The sequence below is a fragment of the Petaurus breviceps genome, unplaced genomic scaffold (genome assembly GCF_028583685.1).
Source record: "Petaurus breviceps papuanus isolate PSGF00001 unplaced genomic scaffold, PetGlider_PUasm1.0 37, whole genome shotgun sequence".
In the NCBI taxonomy this organism is placed as follows: Eukaryota; Metazoa; Chordata; class Mammalia; order Diprotodontia; family Petauridae; genus Petaurus; species Petaurus breviceps.
In genome coordinates this window covers 69,591,727-69,609,619 of record NW_027186296.1, presented here as the reverse complement: position 1 = coordinate 69,609,619, position 17,893 = coordinate 69,591,727, and the positions used below count along the sequence as shown (strand labels likewise).

Here is a 17,893-nt window from a genome sequence, read left to right as displayed (position 1 = left end):
TCTTTCTTTCTTTCTTTCTTTCTTTCTTTCTTTCTTTCTTTCTTTCTTTCTTTCTTTCTTTCTTTCTTTCTTTCTTTCTTTCTTTCTTTCTTTCTTTCTTTCCTTCCTTCCTTCCTTCCTTCCCTCTCTCTCTCTCTCTCCCTCCCTCCTTCCTTCCTTCCCTTGTTATTATAAACCCAATCCCACTCTACAGTTAGTTCTCTTGGTTTCTCATTGGCTACACAAGTTTATTTGCCTTGATTTACTTCCAGGGAATTGACCCTACACTTGCCTAGACTTTTATGGTATCTGTCTACTCTTCCATGTTTTCTCTGACTGACCCGGAAATGAGCCCATGACATGATCATCCCTCCAATTTAGGTTGACTTTCAGTCTTGTACCCTTTCTGAGTCACATCCCACTGTCACTGAGCCTCTGTTGTGACAGTATTCTAATGCTTTCTCTCTTGGTCCCAACTGAGATTACCATGAACCTTTCTAGCCAGTATGTGCTTTTGCATGAATGTGTCACACAGAAGAATGAGAAGTATTTTTCTCCAACCTAGGTCTTAGATACCTTTCAAATCTCTACTTGATGGGACCTCAGAGTAGCTAAATTGCTTCATCAATCAATACTACCTGTCCATAAACCCACCAATCCAAAGTCTAATGGGTCTAAAGTGTAAACAAAGTTTAGAGAAACTCAGTTTTACACTGATAGTAACAATACAAAGTGATTTTATGATGCCCTAAAGGTTACTTATGGGCCATAGATCTATGGTATAAACTACTCAATGCTGATGGAGTCACACTGATTAGTGATAAGGACATGATTCTGGAGAGATGATCTGAATACTTTCATACTGTTTAACAGACTGCCATCAATCAACACTGAATTCACTGACTGTATACCTCAGACTAAAATCAATCTCTCTCTAGCTGAACCTCCAGGTGAAGAAGAGGTTTTGAATGCCATTAGGCTCCCTCTCCTGTGGCAAAGTGCTTGGTGCTAATTCCATTCCAGCTGAGATTTGCAAAGCAGGGGATCCACTGCTCATACAACAGCTGACTGAAATTTTCCAGGTTATCTGGCAAGAGGAGGCCATCCCTCAGGAGTGCAAGGATGCCTCCATTGTCCATATCTATAAAGGTAAAGGAAATAGGTTGCTCTGTGATAGTGGGGTGTCTTTTTCTTAGTCACTGCTGGGAAGATTCTTGCCAGAGTCCTTCTCAATAGGCTGATCCTTCACTTGGAAGATGGTCATCTACCTGAGAGCCAATGTGGTTTCAGAAAGGGCCGAGGAACAGTCAATACAGCACTTGCTGCCTAACAACTCCAGAAGAAATGCCAGGAGGAGAACAGAGGACTGTACACAAGGTTTGTTGATCTAAAGTCTTTGATACTGTCTGTCATGAGGGATTATGGAAAATTGTCAAAATTTGGTTGCCCGGAGAAGTTCATCAGTATTGTATGTCAGTTTCATGACGGCATGCTTGCAAGGTTCTGGATAATGGACAATGCTCCTGCATTTTCTCAGTCACTAATGGAGTGAAACAATGCTGCCTGCTTGCTCCTATGCTTTTTAGCATGATGTTTTGGGCAATGTTGTGAGACACCTTCAATGAGGACAAAAATGGCATCAAGATCAGCTACCACATGACAGTAAATTCTTCAACTTGAAAAGGCTACAAGCCAAGACTAAAGTGGAGGAAGAGAGTTGGCACATGATTTTTTGTTCATAGATGACCATCTATTTCAATGAAGCCTCTGAAGCTGAGTTGCAACAAAGTATGGATCAATATTCTGCTGCTTATAATAATTTTGGCCTAATGATCAAATCCAAAAAAACAAAGGTTCTCCACCAGCCAGCACCAAAGCATTCATATATGGAACCACTGATTACAGCAAATGGAGAACTTTTGAATACTATGGCTAAGTTCACTTAGCTTGGCAGTGTACTTTCCAGGGATGTACACAGATGATGAGGTTGACGCATACACTGCGAGAGCTACCTCAGTGTTCGGGAGGCTCCAAAAGAAAGTGTGGGAGAGAAGTATTAAACTGCCTACCAAATTGAAGGTCCACAGAACTGGTGTGCAGACCTCATTGTTATATGCCTGTGAATATACCCGGGACAAGCCAGGAAATGGAATTGCTTCCATTTGGATTGTCTGTGGAAGATTCTGAAGATCACCTGGCAAGATAAGGTCCCAGACACTCAGGTCCTTTTTAAGCATTTAAATTCTATTGCAGAGAGTGCAACTCCAATCGGCTGGACATGTTGTTTGAAAGCCAAAGGTACATTTGCCTAAAAGACTATTTTGTGGAAAATTCACACAAAGCAAGTGCTAACATGGAAATCAGAAGAAGCAATATAAGGACACTCCCAAGATCTCTGGAATCAATTGCACGACGTGGCAGACAATGGCAAAGGACTGCTCAGCATGGCATGCCCACATCAAAGAAGGCACTGTACTCTATGAATGAAACAGAAATATAGTAGCTCAAAAGAAATGTGAGATGTGCAAATTTAGAGACATCTCCACTCCAAATGTTCATATGGACCACTTGTGACTGACCTGTGCTAGAACCTTCTGAGCTCAGATTGGTCTGATCGGCCACAGTCAGACATACTTTATTCTAACATATTGATGTCATTTTGGCCCTCTTCAAAAACAAAGGATGACAGCCAACCCAAACCAAAAGGGTGCTTCCTTCCCAACATATATGATAGTCCATGTCTCCCTTTTCAAACTGTATGAAGTAACCATTTCCATGGATTAGGTTACATTATTCTTCTCCTTTGATGACTAAAGAGGAAACAGTATTACTTGTTCAAAGTGGGTCTAGAGGTACCTCCATTATTCAGACATAAAAAAATCTGGGACTTGTCCTGTAACAATTCTGACATAATGAATATATAAAGCATTTATTCAGCATTTACTATAGGCAAAGTACTGGACTGAATGCTGGGGACACAAATGGAAACCGAGCAGGGGTAGTCCTTGCTCTCAATAAGCTTACATTCAAACGGAGAACACAACATATGTGGAACGTTTCAGCTGTAAGTCAGATGGAAAGGTCTCATATCTGTAGGATACAGCAATAAAGCAGACAGCAATGCCTTTTCTTTAATGTCATTTCCATGGATGAAAGGATCAGTTTCTGATTTTAAACCATTTGACAGTGCCAAGAAGTTTGGGGGCAAGAACTTTCTTTTCTGAATCTTCATAATAATGGACTCTCAAATAAGGATTAGTATATTTCCTTATGAGAGAAATGCTATGAGATGATTACAGTCTTTCTATCCTTGCCCCAACTGGGGAAAGATTTCTTTTTATACCCCTGACCTCTTAGCTATAATGAACATCTTTGGGTCCTAGGCCTCCCATACTCAGAAAGCAACATAAAATAGGGCAGACTAGGGGGGTTGATCTTCTTACTAGGGTTGTTCTTACTGATTCCCTGACCCTATGGACTAAGGACTCTGCCTGACTGCCTAGACCCACTGTATCTCCCAGACCCCTTCTACTTGGTTGGTCTCTCTAAGTCCTGGTACATTCTGATCCTCAACATGACTAAAGAACCTTCAGAACCTAGATCCACATTATCTAATTCTACCTTATTTCCCTATTAATCTTCCAACCTGCAGTCAGGCATCATCATTCTTTCTACATGGATCATGCTTCTTCCTACTTTCAAGTGGTCAACTAGGTGGCATAGTGGATAGAGAGCTGGGCCTGGAGTCAAGAAGACCTGAGTTCAAATCAGGATTAAGATACCTGGTAGCTATGTGACCTTGGGCAATTCATTTAACCTCTGTCTCAGTTTACTCAACAATAAAATGGCAATAATAATAGCACCTACCTCCCAAAATTGTTGTGAGGATCAACTGAGATAGCATTTGTAAAGTGCTTAGTACAGTGCCTGGCATATAACAGATATTGGTGGTGGTAATAGAAATAGTAGTGGGGATGGCTAGGTGGCGCAGTGAATAGAGCACCGGCCCTGGAGTCAGGAGGACCTGAGTTCAAATCTGGCCTCAGACACTTAACACAAAACTAGCCGTGTGACCTTGGGTAAGTCACTTAACCCCAATTGGCCTGCCCTCTCCCCCCCAAAAAGCAAAAAAAAAATAGTAGTCTTCCCACCTTTGCTCATGCTATTCCCCTTACCCAGGAGGCTTCTTCCTCTCCCCTTCTAATTATTTATATCTAAACTATTCTTCAAAACCCATCTAACATTCTTACCTCTGTTTTAAAGCTCTTTATTTAATCTCTCCTTTGACTAATCTTTGGTTGTACTAATAATGTCAAGTAGGACATGATATTAATATTAACAACCGACATCTAGATAGTGTTTTAAGATTTGAAAAGCACTTTCCTCACAACAATCCTGTGGGGTAGGGGTACAGGTATTATTATCCCCACTATGGAAATATGGAAACTGATACTCTGAGAAGTGAAATGACTTGTTGCTGGTCAAAAAACCCGTAAATGTGGGAAGCAAGATTTGAATTCAAGCCCAGATATCTCAGAAGAACAGGATCAGACCTTGATCATTCGTGAGCTGAGGATTTTGATCATGTCATTTCATCTCTGAGTCTCAGTGTCTTCATTTCCAAAATGGGGGACAACACTGCTTTACTACTTCACAGGATTGTTGAAAGGATCAAATAAAATAATAGGTGAAATTGCTTTGCTAACTATAAAGCTCTAAAGAAATGAGTTTAAAAAGCACCATATAATTTAGCACTAGATTATCTTCATATTTTACATATAAAATTCAAGTCATCTTCTGATTTTCCACATGGGATCCAATTCATTGCCAATAGCTTTCATCTTTCCCATTCTCTGTACTTTTGTATCATCTGCCCTGCATGGTTTCAACTCCAGGGAACAAGATTTCCCTCCCAGGATAAATTTGTCACTTTTAGACTCACTACCAGTCTGCTAACTCATGCCTTAATTGTTACCACCTCCCTCACTCTCCTCTTCCCTCTTGGAGGCATATTACCAAACTCTTCCCAATGCCTTCTTTTATAGAGGGCAGAAACTGGACTCAGTTCATTCCACTTTGCATCTACTGCTCTGCCTGGTTTCAACTCCACAGAACAAGACGGCTCTGTTCTGGGTACCCCCTTGTGTCCCATTCCCCTCCCCTCTTCCTGCCTTCTTTTGTGTGTTGTCTCCCTCCTTTTTTTCTATTAAATGTATCCCCAGCCCTTAACACAATGCCTGGCACATAGTAGGCAGCACTCAATAAATGTTTATTGGATTGGATTAGATCATGAAGCCTCCACCCTACTTCAGAGGGACTTTATTGGACTATCAGAATAACTTTCTAATTGGTCTCATACCTCTCTCTTTTCAAATCCATCTTACACACAGGAGCCAAAGTGATTTTCTAAAGTGTAGATCTGAGCATGCTACTTCCCTACTCAATAAACTTCTTTGGCTTCCTATCATCTCTAGGAAATGGGACGCTTAATCTGGAGCCTTTGAACACCTTTTTTTTATTTTGTGTGTTTCAACATAATCGGTTTCCTTTGTCATCCTATATAATAAACGTGTTTAAAAAAAATATGATTCTGAGAAGGGTCTGGAGGCTTCACCAGTTTACCAAATGGGTCCATGGCCTGAAAAAAGTGAAGAACCCTTTGTCCAAGATCAAGGGGAATCGCCTCTGTTTGTTTATAACCTGGTTTCTACCAACCCCTCCCACCTCACTGGACATCGCTCACTCTTCTGCATCCCACAGTCCAGCTGAATTAGCCTTGCTATTGCTCCTCCCCCAGGGCACTCCCATTTCTACACTTTTGCCAAGGCTGTCCCCATGCCTAGAATGCATCCTTCCTCACCTCCACCTGTTTGAATGCTTTGTTTCCTTTAAAACTCTGCTCAAGCACCATTGTTTACATGAAGAAACTGCTAGTACCCTTCATCTAAAAAAGTACCCTGCATTTATTTTGGATATGCTTATTTACATAAATATTTTCTTTCCCCCCAAAATGGAATTGAGGTCAAAATCATTTCAGTTTTGTCTTTGTGTTTCTACTGCCTAGCACAGGGTCTAGAACAGTATTATAGTTGCTTAAAAATACATGATTGTGGGGCGGCTAGGTGGCGCAGTGAATAGAGCACCGGCCCTGGAGTCAGGAGGACCTGAGTTCGAATCTAACCTCAGACACTTAACACAAAAACTAGCTCTGTGACCTTGAGCAAGTCAGTTAACCCCAATTGACTTTCAAAAGCAAAAAATAAATATATAAATAAAAATGATTGATTCATCGATAAAATGTCAGTTATTTCTCCCCAGCTAAACTGTAAGCTCTGGAAGACTGGGAAAATGTCATATTCTTTTGAAATTTCTTTCCCAAGGTGTTTATCATAGTGCTAGGCTTATAGCAAGCACCTCTAAATACGTCTAAGCATCTGTTGACTGTTTGAGACATCAAAATGGACTATGTAGGGGAAGAATTTGAGGGGAAAAAAATAACAATTTTGAGACCCTGCCATTATAAAAGCCAACATATTTCTTTGGAATAGTATCTGTATAAGAACTAGGTTTGAGGCTAGGGTAGCAGCAGGCAAGAGAGACTCAGTTGATATCAGGTCGCTGACCCAATGTAGCTCTAGAAATGAGGGCCACACACCAGTTAATGGGTTATGAACTAGCTAGGTTGTGGAAATGGAAAAATACTGAAACGTCTAATACTGAGAAAATAACACCATGACTTGTCTTCATAAAAATCTGAGTTGACCACAGGACATGGGATAGATGGGCTTATTTAAAAAGTGTCTCAGCTAACAGGTTAAATAAGTATTATTTATTTTTGCCTTTTCCTCTTTTTTCTCCATGCTCTGGAAGTTGATCAGAACTGACAAGAAAAAAAAAATGGTAGGGAGATGAAGAGCTGTCTTCCTCAGCAGCTCAGCACAAATAGTAAACATTAAATTCGCTATTTTTCCAGGAAGTTTCTTTTGGATGACTATGACTGAAAGTAACTAAACAACCTTTCCCTCCCCTTCTCCCCACTCCAATACCCTGCCCTCACCCTGCCCCGCCCTGAGAAACTTGGTGAACATTTGGGCACAGAGTTTAATGATCTTTCCATACCAAACCTACCATTAGTAAAGTTTAGTCCATAGGCTCAAAGGTGCCATTGGGAATTGCCCACTATAGACAAAAGCGAACTTTCAAATTACCTTTATTGAACAATGTAAAGGGAAATCTCTATTTAAGAGACTGACTTTTGTAAGCAAATTTTGTCTAAGCCAACCTCGAAAGGATACCACTTCATCTAATGTAACTTCAATAAGTCAGAAACAGTGCAAATTACTTAGATGAATCAATCAACAGCATTTATAAATCACCTACAATGTACCAGGCCCTGCGCTGGTGCTGGCCAATTAAAACGTAAAAATGAAAGAGTTCCTGCCCTCAAGGAACAAGACAATATGTACATATAGAACTGTACAAAAGAGATGCCTCACTTAAAACAAAAAGATAAACGAGAGAAAGCGGGTCAATTTTATTTTGGTAAATCAAATCATATTTTGAATGAATGAAAAAGTATACTTACAATGTGCTAAGTAAGATAATCAGGTACTTGCTTAAAAATGTTAGATGGAACTTTTACATGTTACCTACCTGAAACTTTACTAGCCCTGCATTTCTATCTTTGAATATTCCATTACCTTGGCCTCCCTGGGGCACAAGGAGGTCATGTGGTTCTTTTGGAAAAACATTACTCCAAAGTCACAGAACTGTGAGTACCACAGACTTCCTCCTCTCTATTATTTATAGAAACCTTACAGAGAACCTTTTTGTTATGTTAAGAAAAAAACTCTATTTTTTCTGATTAATTTTTGTCTAATGGGTTTTTCTGAAAGAGTTTTTTCTTCCATAATTCAGTGTAAATGTCTTTAGCTATTACTATGATAAATAATGACTATCAAGGCAATATTAATAACCAGGATTCACAGTAACAAAATAAGTTAGCACAACAGTAACCAACTGAAACTACCATTACATTTTGAAAAGAATACTATCTAGGGCAAAGATTTGTAAAAAATTTACATCTTTATTTTCACTAACCTCTAATTTAATCTTAGCATTTTCCTCAACCATTTAAAGTAATTTGCAAAGGGGTCCATAAGAACTCTCTCTCTCTCTCTCTCTCTCACACACACACACACACACACACACACACACACACAGATTAAGAACCCCAGATCCAGGGAGACAGAAAAAAATGGAGGCATCTATTCTCTCAATATCAAGATATTCCCATGTCAGGTTTTGCAACAAGACTTCCAGTTTCCATTTCTGCAGATGCAAAAACAGTGACCATCACTTTTTTCATGCCCGTTACCTATATACACAAGCACTGTTATTATTGGCACAAATGTATTCTAAATCCACAGATTATTTAGGAATTTACCTGTGGCATTGTAGTGACAAATGAAGTCTCTATACATAGGTCATATGCTGGGGTACAATTTAATGAAGATTTTTGAAAATCTGACTCTGAAACTCTTTACAGATCCACAGCTTCATTCTATTATTTCTCACCAAAATAAATGGTACACTTAGCCTTCTACTGCATGCTGGGGAAAAGAGAGTGGCCCAATCTACTCAATTTTTTGAGCCAAGTCTAGAGGACTCTGTTAGATTATTGTGTTTCCTGAAGAATGTAAAGCCCAGGCTTATTCTCCAAGGAACTTCAAAAAGAAAAAAAATGTGACTTGGCACTCAGCAACATTTTAGAATATATCGATCCAAGATAGATTATAAAAACTCCTCTCAAATAAAATGGTCAATTTACAAATATTTGCTGAATAACTATTATATACAAAATACATCAAAATGAATATTTGAAAAAAGAACAGGAGATAAACCATGCATGGAATAGAGGAAAGGAGGTAGCAAGATGAATGAAAGTAAAAGGAAGGGAATGAAAGAGAAAAGAAGAAAGGAGAAAGGGAAGGAAGGAGGGGAAAGGAGGAAAAGAAAAGCAGAGAAAAGAAGATTTTCTTCCTCTAAGAGAATGTCCCTTTTCCTAAATTCAAAGGACTCAAAGGCATAAAAATTGTTCATTTTCTCAGGTGAAAAAACCATGACAATGCCAAGTCTTTCTTTTTACAGGGGTTTCTGGTCTACTTCATTATTCCCTGTTTGACTTGACGTGGTAGAGAAAGAGGGAGGAGGAAAGTAATCATGCATGCAGAGATGCTTATAAAATTTTTAACAATGTATTAATTCCAATTACAATGTCTGAATTTGGTAGTTAACCAAAACTCTTTTAAAAAATAAAAAACTGATATTTCCTGGAGCACTTGTATGGACAATCCTACAGTTTTATCTTATTCAAACAGTTGGGACAGTACCTCTTTTTTGTTTAATTCTTATGCTAACCTACAGTGCTAAAAGTAGTCCTGCAGCATTTTGTGAAAATGATACAATCCAACTAAGATTAAAGAGAATATGTGAGTTTTAGACATAAACCAAGCATGTATATATTCCTAGCATACGGCATGACTTTGATCATCATGTCCTTTGCCTCTTTGGGCAGTAATTAGTCTCTTGGTTGTGGGTCTGGCTTATAAGAATCTTTCACAGCTGTAGCATAATCCCATTCTTATCCTCTGTAGAAAAAAGATTTCTGTTCATTCATTCAGTCCTTATATAAATCTTGCAGATGTTTTAATACTTTTAAAAACCTTTTCAGATACTGAAGGAATGTTATGGGAATGGGAATTTAAAATCTTCCCTGCCCCTAGGCTCTTTGATAGGCTGAAGTGACTCTGAGAACCTTCCTTGATTTGAAAATATACTCTGCCCCCTAACTGGCTGAATGTGGTCACATGGAGCCTGTGGTGGGAGGCTTGTTTGTCAGGAATGCCCATACGTTGATACTTTGTGATCGGGCAGTGGGTCAAGAGGGTTGTGACATTCTCTGAGCCAGGAGAAGGACATATATATATATATATGTGTGTATATATATATATATATATATATATGTATATATATATATGATGTGAGATTTTGTTTTGGGGCTCACTTTGGGAAGAGTTATGTGATTTGGCCGGATGAGACTCTGGCCAGTGTTGAGCCCCCGGCTTTGAAAACCTAGATGTTGATGCTTCCCTCTTTGTTAATTGACTAGGTATGGCAGCTGGAAGCCTGTCTGTTGATCTGTTTCTCTGTCTGTATTTTTTGTCTGCTTGTAACCTCTGTATTCTCTGAAGTTTGGGGTGCTGACCTTTTTTCCCTGAACTAAGTAAATGACATATGTTTGTTTTGAGTTGCTTTCCTTTAGAAAAGCAGATCTAAGAATCTATGTTGGCAGCCACCCTGGGGATGCTAGGGTGCTTGCTGCTACAGGGACACACACAGGTATCCTTATGTTGACCTTGTCCTTTGGGATCTTATAAAGTGGACATCAGGAAAGGGGAGGAGGGACTCTTAGTTACTGGCACTTAGTCCTTCTAGTCTGTGTAGTAAGCCAGAAATTGGTGAGGCCTACTCAGTGGTAAAGGCAGCTAGGTGGCACAGTGGATAGAGCACCAGACCTAGAGTCAGGAATATTCATCTTTCTGAGTTCAAATCTGACCTCAGACATCTACTAGTTGTGTGACCCTAGGCAAATCACTTAACTCTGTTTGCTTTAGTTTCCTCATCTATAAAATGAACTAGAGAAGGAAATGGCAAACCACTCAAGTATCTTTGCCAAGAAAACCCCAAATGGGGTCATGAAGGGTCAGACGTGACTGACATGACTGAACAACAACTCAGTGACAACACTCCTCTCTATCCCACATGTTCCCCCCGAATGCTCTAGTATAGGCCCTGATCAAAGCAGTGTCCTTGGATCTTCTGCACCGTGGCCAGGTGAAGGAGCAGCCCTCTCCTCATGAGCTGCTGGGAGTCAGAGGGATGTGGTAGGATCAACATTTGGTTGTCAACATTGATTTAAGGCCAAAGTGGAACCTACTTAGCAGGAGAGCACAGTTTCTCATTCTTGGCCAGATCAGGAAGATGTTACTATTTCTATGCAAATATGTTCCACACTGTGATACATGGAGTTAAGTGGGGTCTCAGATTGTATTTGATCGCCAAACTGACAAACCTGCTGCGTTTCCTCAAATGCCTGGCATTTGATGAAGGGTCATGAGGATTTCTCTATCTACCTCTTACTCTGGAGCACAAAAACTTCTTGGCTTTATTCCTTCCCTAGTTTGGGTTTCCCGTCATCTTTTAGGACACCATGTATATGTAAGCACTGAGTAAACACTATTTCAGGATAATACAATAAAATGCCATTCCACCTAGTTCCACCGCATCTTTCCCCGACCTTCCCCATTTCCATACAGACATACAGGGAACATAGGCACTGGACAGATAAGAACAATAGCTGACATTTGTATCATGCATTGCTAGGAACAAATAAGTAATAAATGAGGTTTTATTCATTTTTGTGTGGGTGTTGTGCGTGTGTGTGTGTGTGTGTGTGTGTGAGAGAGAGAGAGAGAGAGAGAGACAGAGAGGATGCTTTACCTACATTATTTCATTTGATTTTTCACAAAAGCTCTGTGAGGTGATTAGGAAATAAAAGTATTATTATCCCCACTTGATGTGTAAGGAAATTGTGGGTAAGAGATATGGCCAAGGTCATAAGGGTAGTAAGTACATGGCAGAGGAAGGACCTGTAACCAAGTCTTTGCCTTATGCCAGCAGGTGCCCCTCGTGTATATAACATATGTGAGGGAAGTGACCCGACTATCCTTCCCAAAAGGCAAAGTAACTGTGTGCCCTGGACAGATGGAAGCTGAGGGAGTATCAGGGAAAAGGACAGAAGGGAAAAGAGGAACAACTTAAATTTATTTGCACTTTTAAGGTGTGAGAACCACTTTCTTCACAACAGCTAATAAGTATTTAGCATAACCATTATTACTGCCATTTTGCAGATAAGAAAACTAAGACTCTAAGGGGTTATAGTCACAAGTGACTGAGGTAGATTCAAATCCAGACCTTAGCCTGGCAGAGTGCTCAGCACAGACTAAGTCTTAATACATATTTTAACTCTTTCATTTCCTTCATTTCCTTCCTTCCTTCCTTCCTTCCTTCCTTCTTTCCTTCCTTCCTTCCTTCCTTCCTTCCTTCCTTCCTTCCTTCCTTCCTTCCTTCCTTCCTTCCTCGATCTAACTCTCCATTATGACACACAATCTCTCAAGAAATGGAAAGATACAGAAGGAAATACAAAAGGAAAAGGAAAGCAAGCTGAAGAAAAGCAGACTTGGGAAGGAGGAGAGGGACACAAATAGAGACAGAAAAGAAGACAATAGAAAAGTTAGAAGAGGGGAGGGGGGAAGTGAAGACAGGGAAACATCCTTCTGGACAAAGAAGAAAAAAAAAGAATTGTGAAGGACCTAAAAAGCCCAGGACTGGAGGAGGGAATTCTAGCAGCCCATGTTTGGATGGCATAGGGGACCACATACTTCAAGCTGAGTGCCCTTGTATCTTAGCCCCATTCTCCAAAGCATTTTCTGAGTAGCACAATCTTCCCACCCCCCAACATCCCAGGAGGATGAGGAATCTGGGCAACGGCAGCCAGAATAGCAGAGAGAAGGATTTCATTCCAATGTATAAGCAATTTAGTGGGGGCAGGAGCGGGGGAAGGAAGAAGGCACAGGAGCCTGTAGAGAGTGGAAGGTAGAGAACCATGACTACTGGGCTTTTTAGGGGGTGGCAAAGATGGGGACCCCAGAATGGAACTGCAAATCAGACCTGGCATCCTGTCCTTCCTTCACCCCACCCCCTTATGAATAATACACTAGTTTCTGTGAAGAAACACTTTCCACAGATGAATCCTGCAGAAGGGCAAATTTTTTACAAAGCAATAACTGTGGAATGGTACTCAATATTCCACCTGAAAACAAGAAGCATTCTTTTATGAAAAATCATTTCCATTTGGAATAAAACACAGGGGAAGGGAGAACACATACTTGACATTGGTGTTGGTGCAGATGATGTATTCAATCTCGTCAGAATAAGGATTCTGAAAAGTGAAGCTGCTGGTCCTGATTAACATCCACTCCCGGTTTTTGGTCCGAAATCGATACATGACTGATAGTACTTGGCCTTTCAGCTTAACAACCTGAGGAAAAAGTTTATAGAGATAAGCAGACAGAAGGGTGGAATTAGGTGGGAAGAGAAAAAGAAAGAGGGACAAATATTTATATTTGTAGTATTTATATACTATGTGCCATGTACTATGCCAAGTGATTTACAAATAATTATTTCATTTGTTCTTCACAAGAACCTGGGGAGGCGGGTGCTATTATTATCCCCTTGAGGAAACTGAAGCAAAGGGAGGTTAAGTGACTTGCCCAGGGTCACCCAGCTAGTAAGTGTCTCAGGCCAGATTTGAACTCATATTTTCTGATTCCTTGTCTAGATCTCTATCCACGATATTACCTAGCTGAACACAGACGGCCACAAGGAGGTGGTTTCTCCTCCAAATCAAGCATGATACTAGAATATAAAAATAAGAGGATTTAGATGTGGAAAGAACTTGAGAGATCATAGTCCAACATCTTCATATTACAGATGAGGAAACTGAGGCCTAGAAAGATTAAGGACTTGCCCATATTCACACAGGCAGCAAAGAGAACAGTCATAGAGTTGGAGGTACCTTAAAGAGTATTATGCAAAAACTTCTCATTTATAGAACAGGAAACTGAGGAAATTTTACATACTACTACTATTACCACTCCTACCACCACCACCATTACTACAACTACGACTATTATTACTACTCCTGTTGCTGCTTCTGCTGCTAACTAGCATTTATATAGCACTTGAAGGTTTGTAAAGCACTTTACATATATTACCTTTGGTTCTAATAACAATTCTGTGAGGTGGGTATTATTATTATCCCTATTTTGCAGTTGAGGAAACTTTCCCAGAGTCACACCATTAGTAAGTGTCTGGAGTGCAAAAGGAACTCAGCACTCTACCCCCTCTAGCTGTCTCTCAGAAGCTGAGTCTTTTGTTTGAAGATACAAAAGTATTTGGAGGCAAAAGCCACACTAGAACCCAGGCCAGTGCGTTTTCCACTTCTCTTCCCTGCCTACAATGTACATATCACAAAATAGCCCTCTGCCTTCAAGATTACAACTGTCTTCATTCAACGACATATCACATTCACTTTGGGTATTCACAGCTGATAAGCTTGGAGGGTGTCCAACAGTTAAAGAGGCAGGCTGGGTTACCTAACAGAGAGAAAAGCTTAGGGGCCAGGGTGTGTGATGTTAAACAGCAGTTATCTTTTCCCACAAAGAACAGTACAAAAGACAATAGAAATACAGGCAAAGCTCATTGCAAATTAGTGGTACTAAGTATGAAAGCTGATGTAATCTTGGGCTGATGGTCTTCTAACTCTCAAATGATTTTGTGAAATCATTAAGTCTGTTTGGGAAGATGCTAGTCATACTCAGAGGAATGTAGCCCTAAACATCAGCCAGCCAGTCAACTAGCATTTATTAAACACCTACTATATGCCAGGCATTGTGATGGGGGTACAAAGAAAGGTGAAAGACAGTCCCTGCTCTTACGAAACTCACAATCTAATGGGGAAAACATGCAAATAACTACATACAAACGAAATATATGCAGAGGAAAGGCACAAGCATTAAGGGGGATTGGGAAAGGCTCCTAGCAAAAAGTGGGACTTCAGCTGAGCTTTGAGGGAAGCCAGGGAAGACTAGAAACAGAGATGAGAGGGAAAGAATACCAGGCTTGGAGGGACAGGCAGAGAAAAGACTCAGAGCAGAGAAGAAGGGGCCAGGTTATGGAGGGCTTTATAAGCCAAACAAAGAATTTTTTAATTTAATGCTAGAGGCAAATGAGAGCCACTGGAGTTGATTGGATAGGTGTTACATGGTCAGATCTGCCTTATTCAGGTAGGTATAAACCAGTCCTCTTAATTGCAGGTCCATAGTTATTTGCCTAGTTCTTCTAACTGAATGAATGTTTTAGGTTTTTTTCTCCAACTTTTTGTTTCTTTCCTCTGGGTTCTCCAGAGGTGATATACTAAATTACCTGATTAAATGGGGACAATTTCCCTACTTGCAAACATTTGATAAATATATCAAGCCAATGCTCTTATCTTGCAAGTATAATTGAGGGCAAAAAAGGAAAAGGGCAGGGCAGAGGATGAGTTGGGTCCACAGTGTTGTGGAAAACCAAAAACAAACCAGTTCTCTTCCTCCTCCTCTCTAAACCTTATTTCTTGAAGTGAGTCTTCTGCTAGGTTGTCTTATGACATATTCCTTTATGTCTCTGAAAGTCTATATATACCCCCCAAACACACTCTTAATATCTGATCATTCACCAGTCTCCCCATTTTACTGATTAGAAAACTGAGGCCCGCTGGGGTGAACTGACTATCCCAAGGTCACTCAGCTAGTTATAGACAGAGAGAACCCAGGTTTGCTGATTAACAGGACAGTACTTTTCTTTTACTTTTATAATGCCTAGATAGAATTTCACAGAATCATGTAATGTCAGAGTTAGAAGGTTCCTCAGAGGTGATTTAGTCCAACAGTACCAGAATATAAATTCTCTCTACAACGTACCTAACAAGTGATCACCCAGCTTTTATCTGAAGACATCCTGTGAAGGAAAACCCATAGCCTCCTGAGGCAGCCCACAATCTGGGGTAGCTCTGAGAGGCAAGGAAATCAAATAAGTCAATACTTAAAAGAAATTAACTCAGGCTATTCACTAGAAGCTTTAATATTGAAGCTTGAAGCTTAAATACTTTGGCTACATAATGAGAAGACAGGACTCACTGGAAAAGACGCTGAGCTTGGGAAAGATTGAAGGCAAAAAAAGGAAAAGGGGAGGGCAGAGGAGTTGGGTTGATAGCGTCATGGAAACAGCAAAAATGAACTTGGACAGATTTCAAGAGACAGTGTAGGGGTGGTTAGGTAGTGCAGTGAATAGAGCACTGGCCCTGGAGTCAGGAGGACCTGAGTTCAAATCTGGCCTCATACACTTGACACACTTACTAGCCCTGTGACTTTGGGCAAGTCACTTAACCCCATTTGCCCTACAAAAAGCAAAAAAAAAAAAAAAAAGAGAGATAGGATAGGATAGAAGGACCCGGCGTCCATAGGGTCATGAAAATTGGACATGAATGAATGACTAAACAACAATGATAACAAACTGGATATTATGAAGTTTTTCCTTAACTTCAATTCACTGCTTCTTCTAGCTCTGGAACCCAACAGGATAAACCTAATCCTTCTTATAAGGCAATTCTTTAAATACATATAGATAGCTATCACATCCTCCCTACATTTTCTCTAGTCCAAGATAAACACCCCCATTTTCTTCAGTTCTTAGCTAGATCTCAAGGGTCTTCAATTTCTTTGGACATTCTCCAGCTTATAAATGTCTTTAAATGAGGGTAAAGTGATCACCTTCTCAGTTATGGACAGTCTTCCTCTTTAGATGCAGCCTAATATTACATTAGCTTTCATGGTTGTATTAGCACCCTCTTGGCTTATACTGAGTATGCTGAAAGCCCCAGAACTTTTTCTGATATACTTCTATATATATATATATATATATATATAAATATAACTTCTATACTTTTGCCATACCACCCTCCATCTAGCATTTATGAAGCTGATTTTTAAAATTTAAGTTTAAGACTTTATATTTGTTCCTACTAAATTTCATCTTATTTGATTGAAGATGTTCTACCCTGTCAAGGAATATATTTTTTTTTTAATTTTCAATTTTACTTCTAGTTTTGTGTCATATACAAATTTTGTAGTATTATTGTGCTAAGCAAAGATTTCATGAATATGTTCACCATATCACATAAGGTATTAAGCATAGGACATTCAAATACTTTTGTCAAAATTAAAGAGTTCACTTTTATTTGACATAAACTCCTCTGCAGTTTCAAATGAATAAGGCATTTCCCTTCATCAACAATTTCTAACCACCACACCCAATGGCAGAATCCCAAAGAATACAAAGGCTGTGTCAATGTCCAGCCCAAGGATTTCCTAGTGGATATTAGATAGCTGGCCAGTGGATCCTTTGATTCTGGGCTACATTTATTATTGTTGGCCAAAGGGTATTACTGTCCTGGTTTAATTTTCCCACCATATGAATAAATTTGCCTTCTTAAGGAACTGATCTACATGAGCTGGGTACTGGCAAGAAATCAGATGCTAAATCCCTCTTTTTTTTTTTTAGAACCAATCAATTTCTTAAAACCTCAGCACTTTGCAGTCTCCATGGCTCTATAAAATTGTGATATCCCTTAAAATCATGCTTATCATTTTAATTTAAATGTTTTTTTTTTAACTTGATGCATCAATAATAAAATAAACTTTCCTGTTTGGTTGGTTTCCATTGACTGAGTGAAGCCAAGACTAATTTTATAATAATATATTTGAAAGTATGGAAAGATTTTTTTTAACATATTGAAATATATTAAATATATAAATAAAATATATTAAAAGGAAAACACAAAACTCAACTGTATAATCCTTAACCTTTAAAACATTTAATATTCTTCTGAAATAAAATCCTCAAAAATTTAACACTAACACAAAAGTAAACTAATATCATATATCTTATGGACACTTACATACATCAATAAATAAGAAATATTAATTGAAGGGACAAGGTAGAGGGAAGACAGAAGATTGCAAAGGAAAAAACTTTGGGAAAAACTTGCCATGTTCATGCAGATAGCAAGGAGCAAAGCCATAATTCATATACAAAAATTAACTCCACATCCACTGTTCTTTCCATGATACTGTAGAAGAAGAGGTTGCAATAGATGATTTAAAAGGTCTCTTCTACCTCTAATGTGCTACCT

At 39.4% G+C, this 17,893-nt stretch overlaps 1 protein-coding gene across 1 annotated transcript in view; it reads right to left on the bottom strand.

The window, feature by feature from the left end:
• The window catches only part of ARNT2 (aryl hydrocarbon receptor nuclear translocator 2), a 222,267-nt gene that overhangs the window by 43,425 nt on the left and 160,949 nt on the right, over window positions 1-17,893 (bottom strand). The window contains exon 12 of the mRNA XM_069098683.1: window positions 12,990-13,141. Coding sequence (XP_068954784.1) covers window positions 12,990-13,141 — 152 coding nt within the window. The remainder of the gene's footprint in view (window positions 1-12,989; window positions 13,142-17,893) is intronic.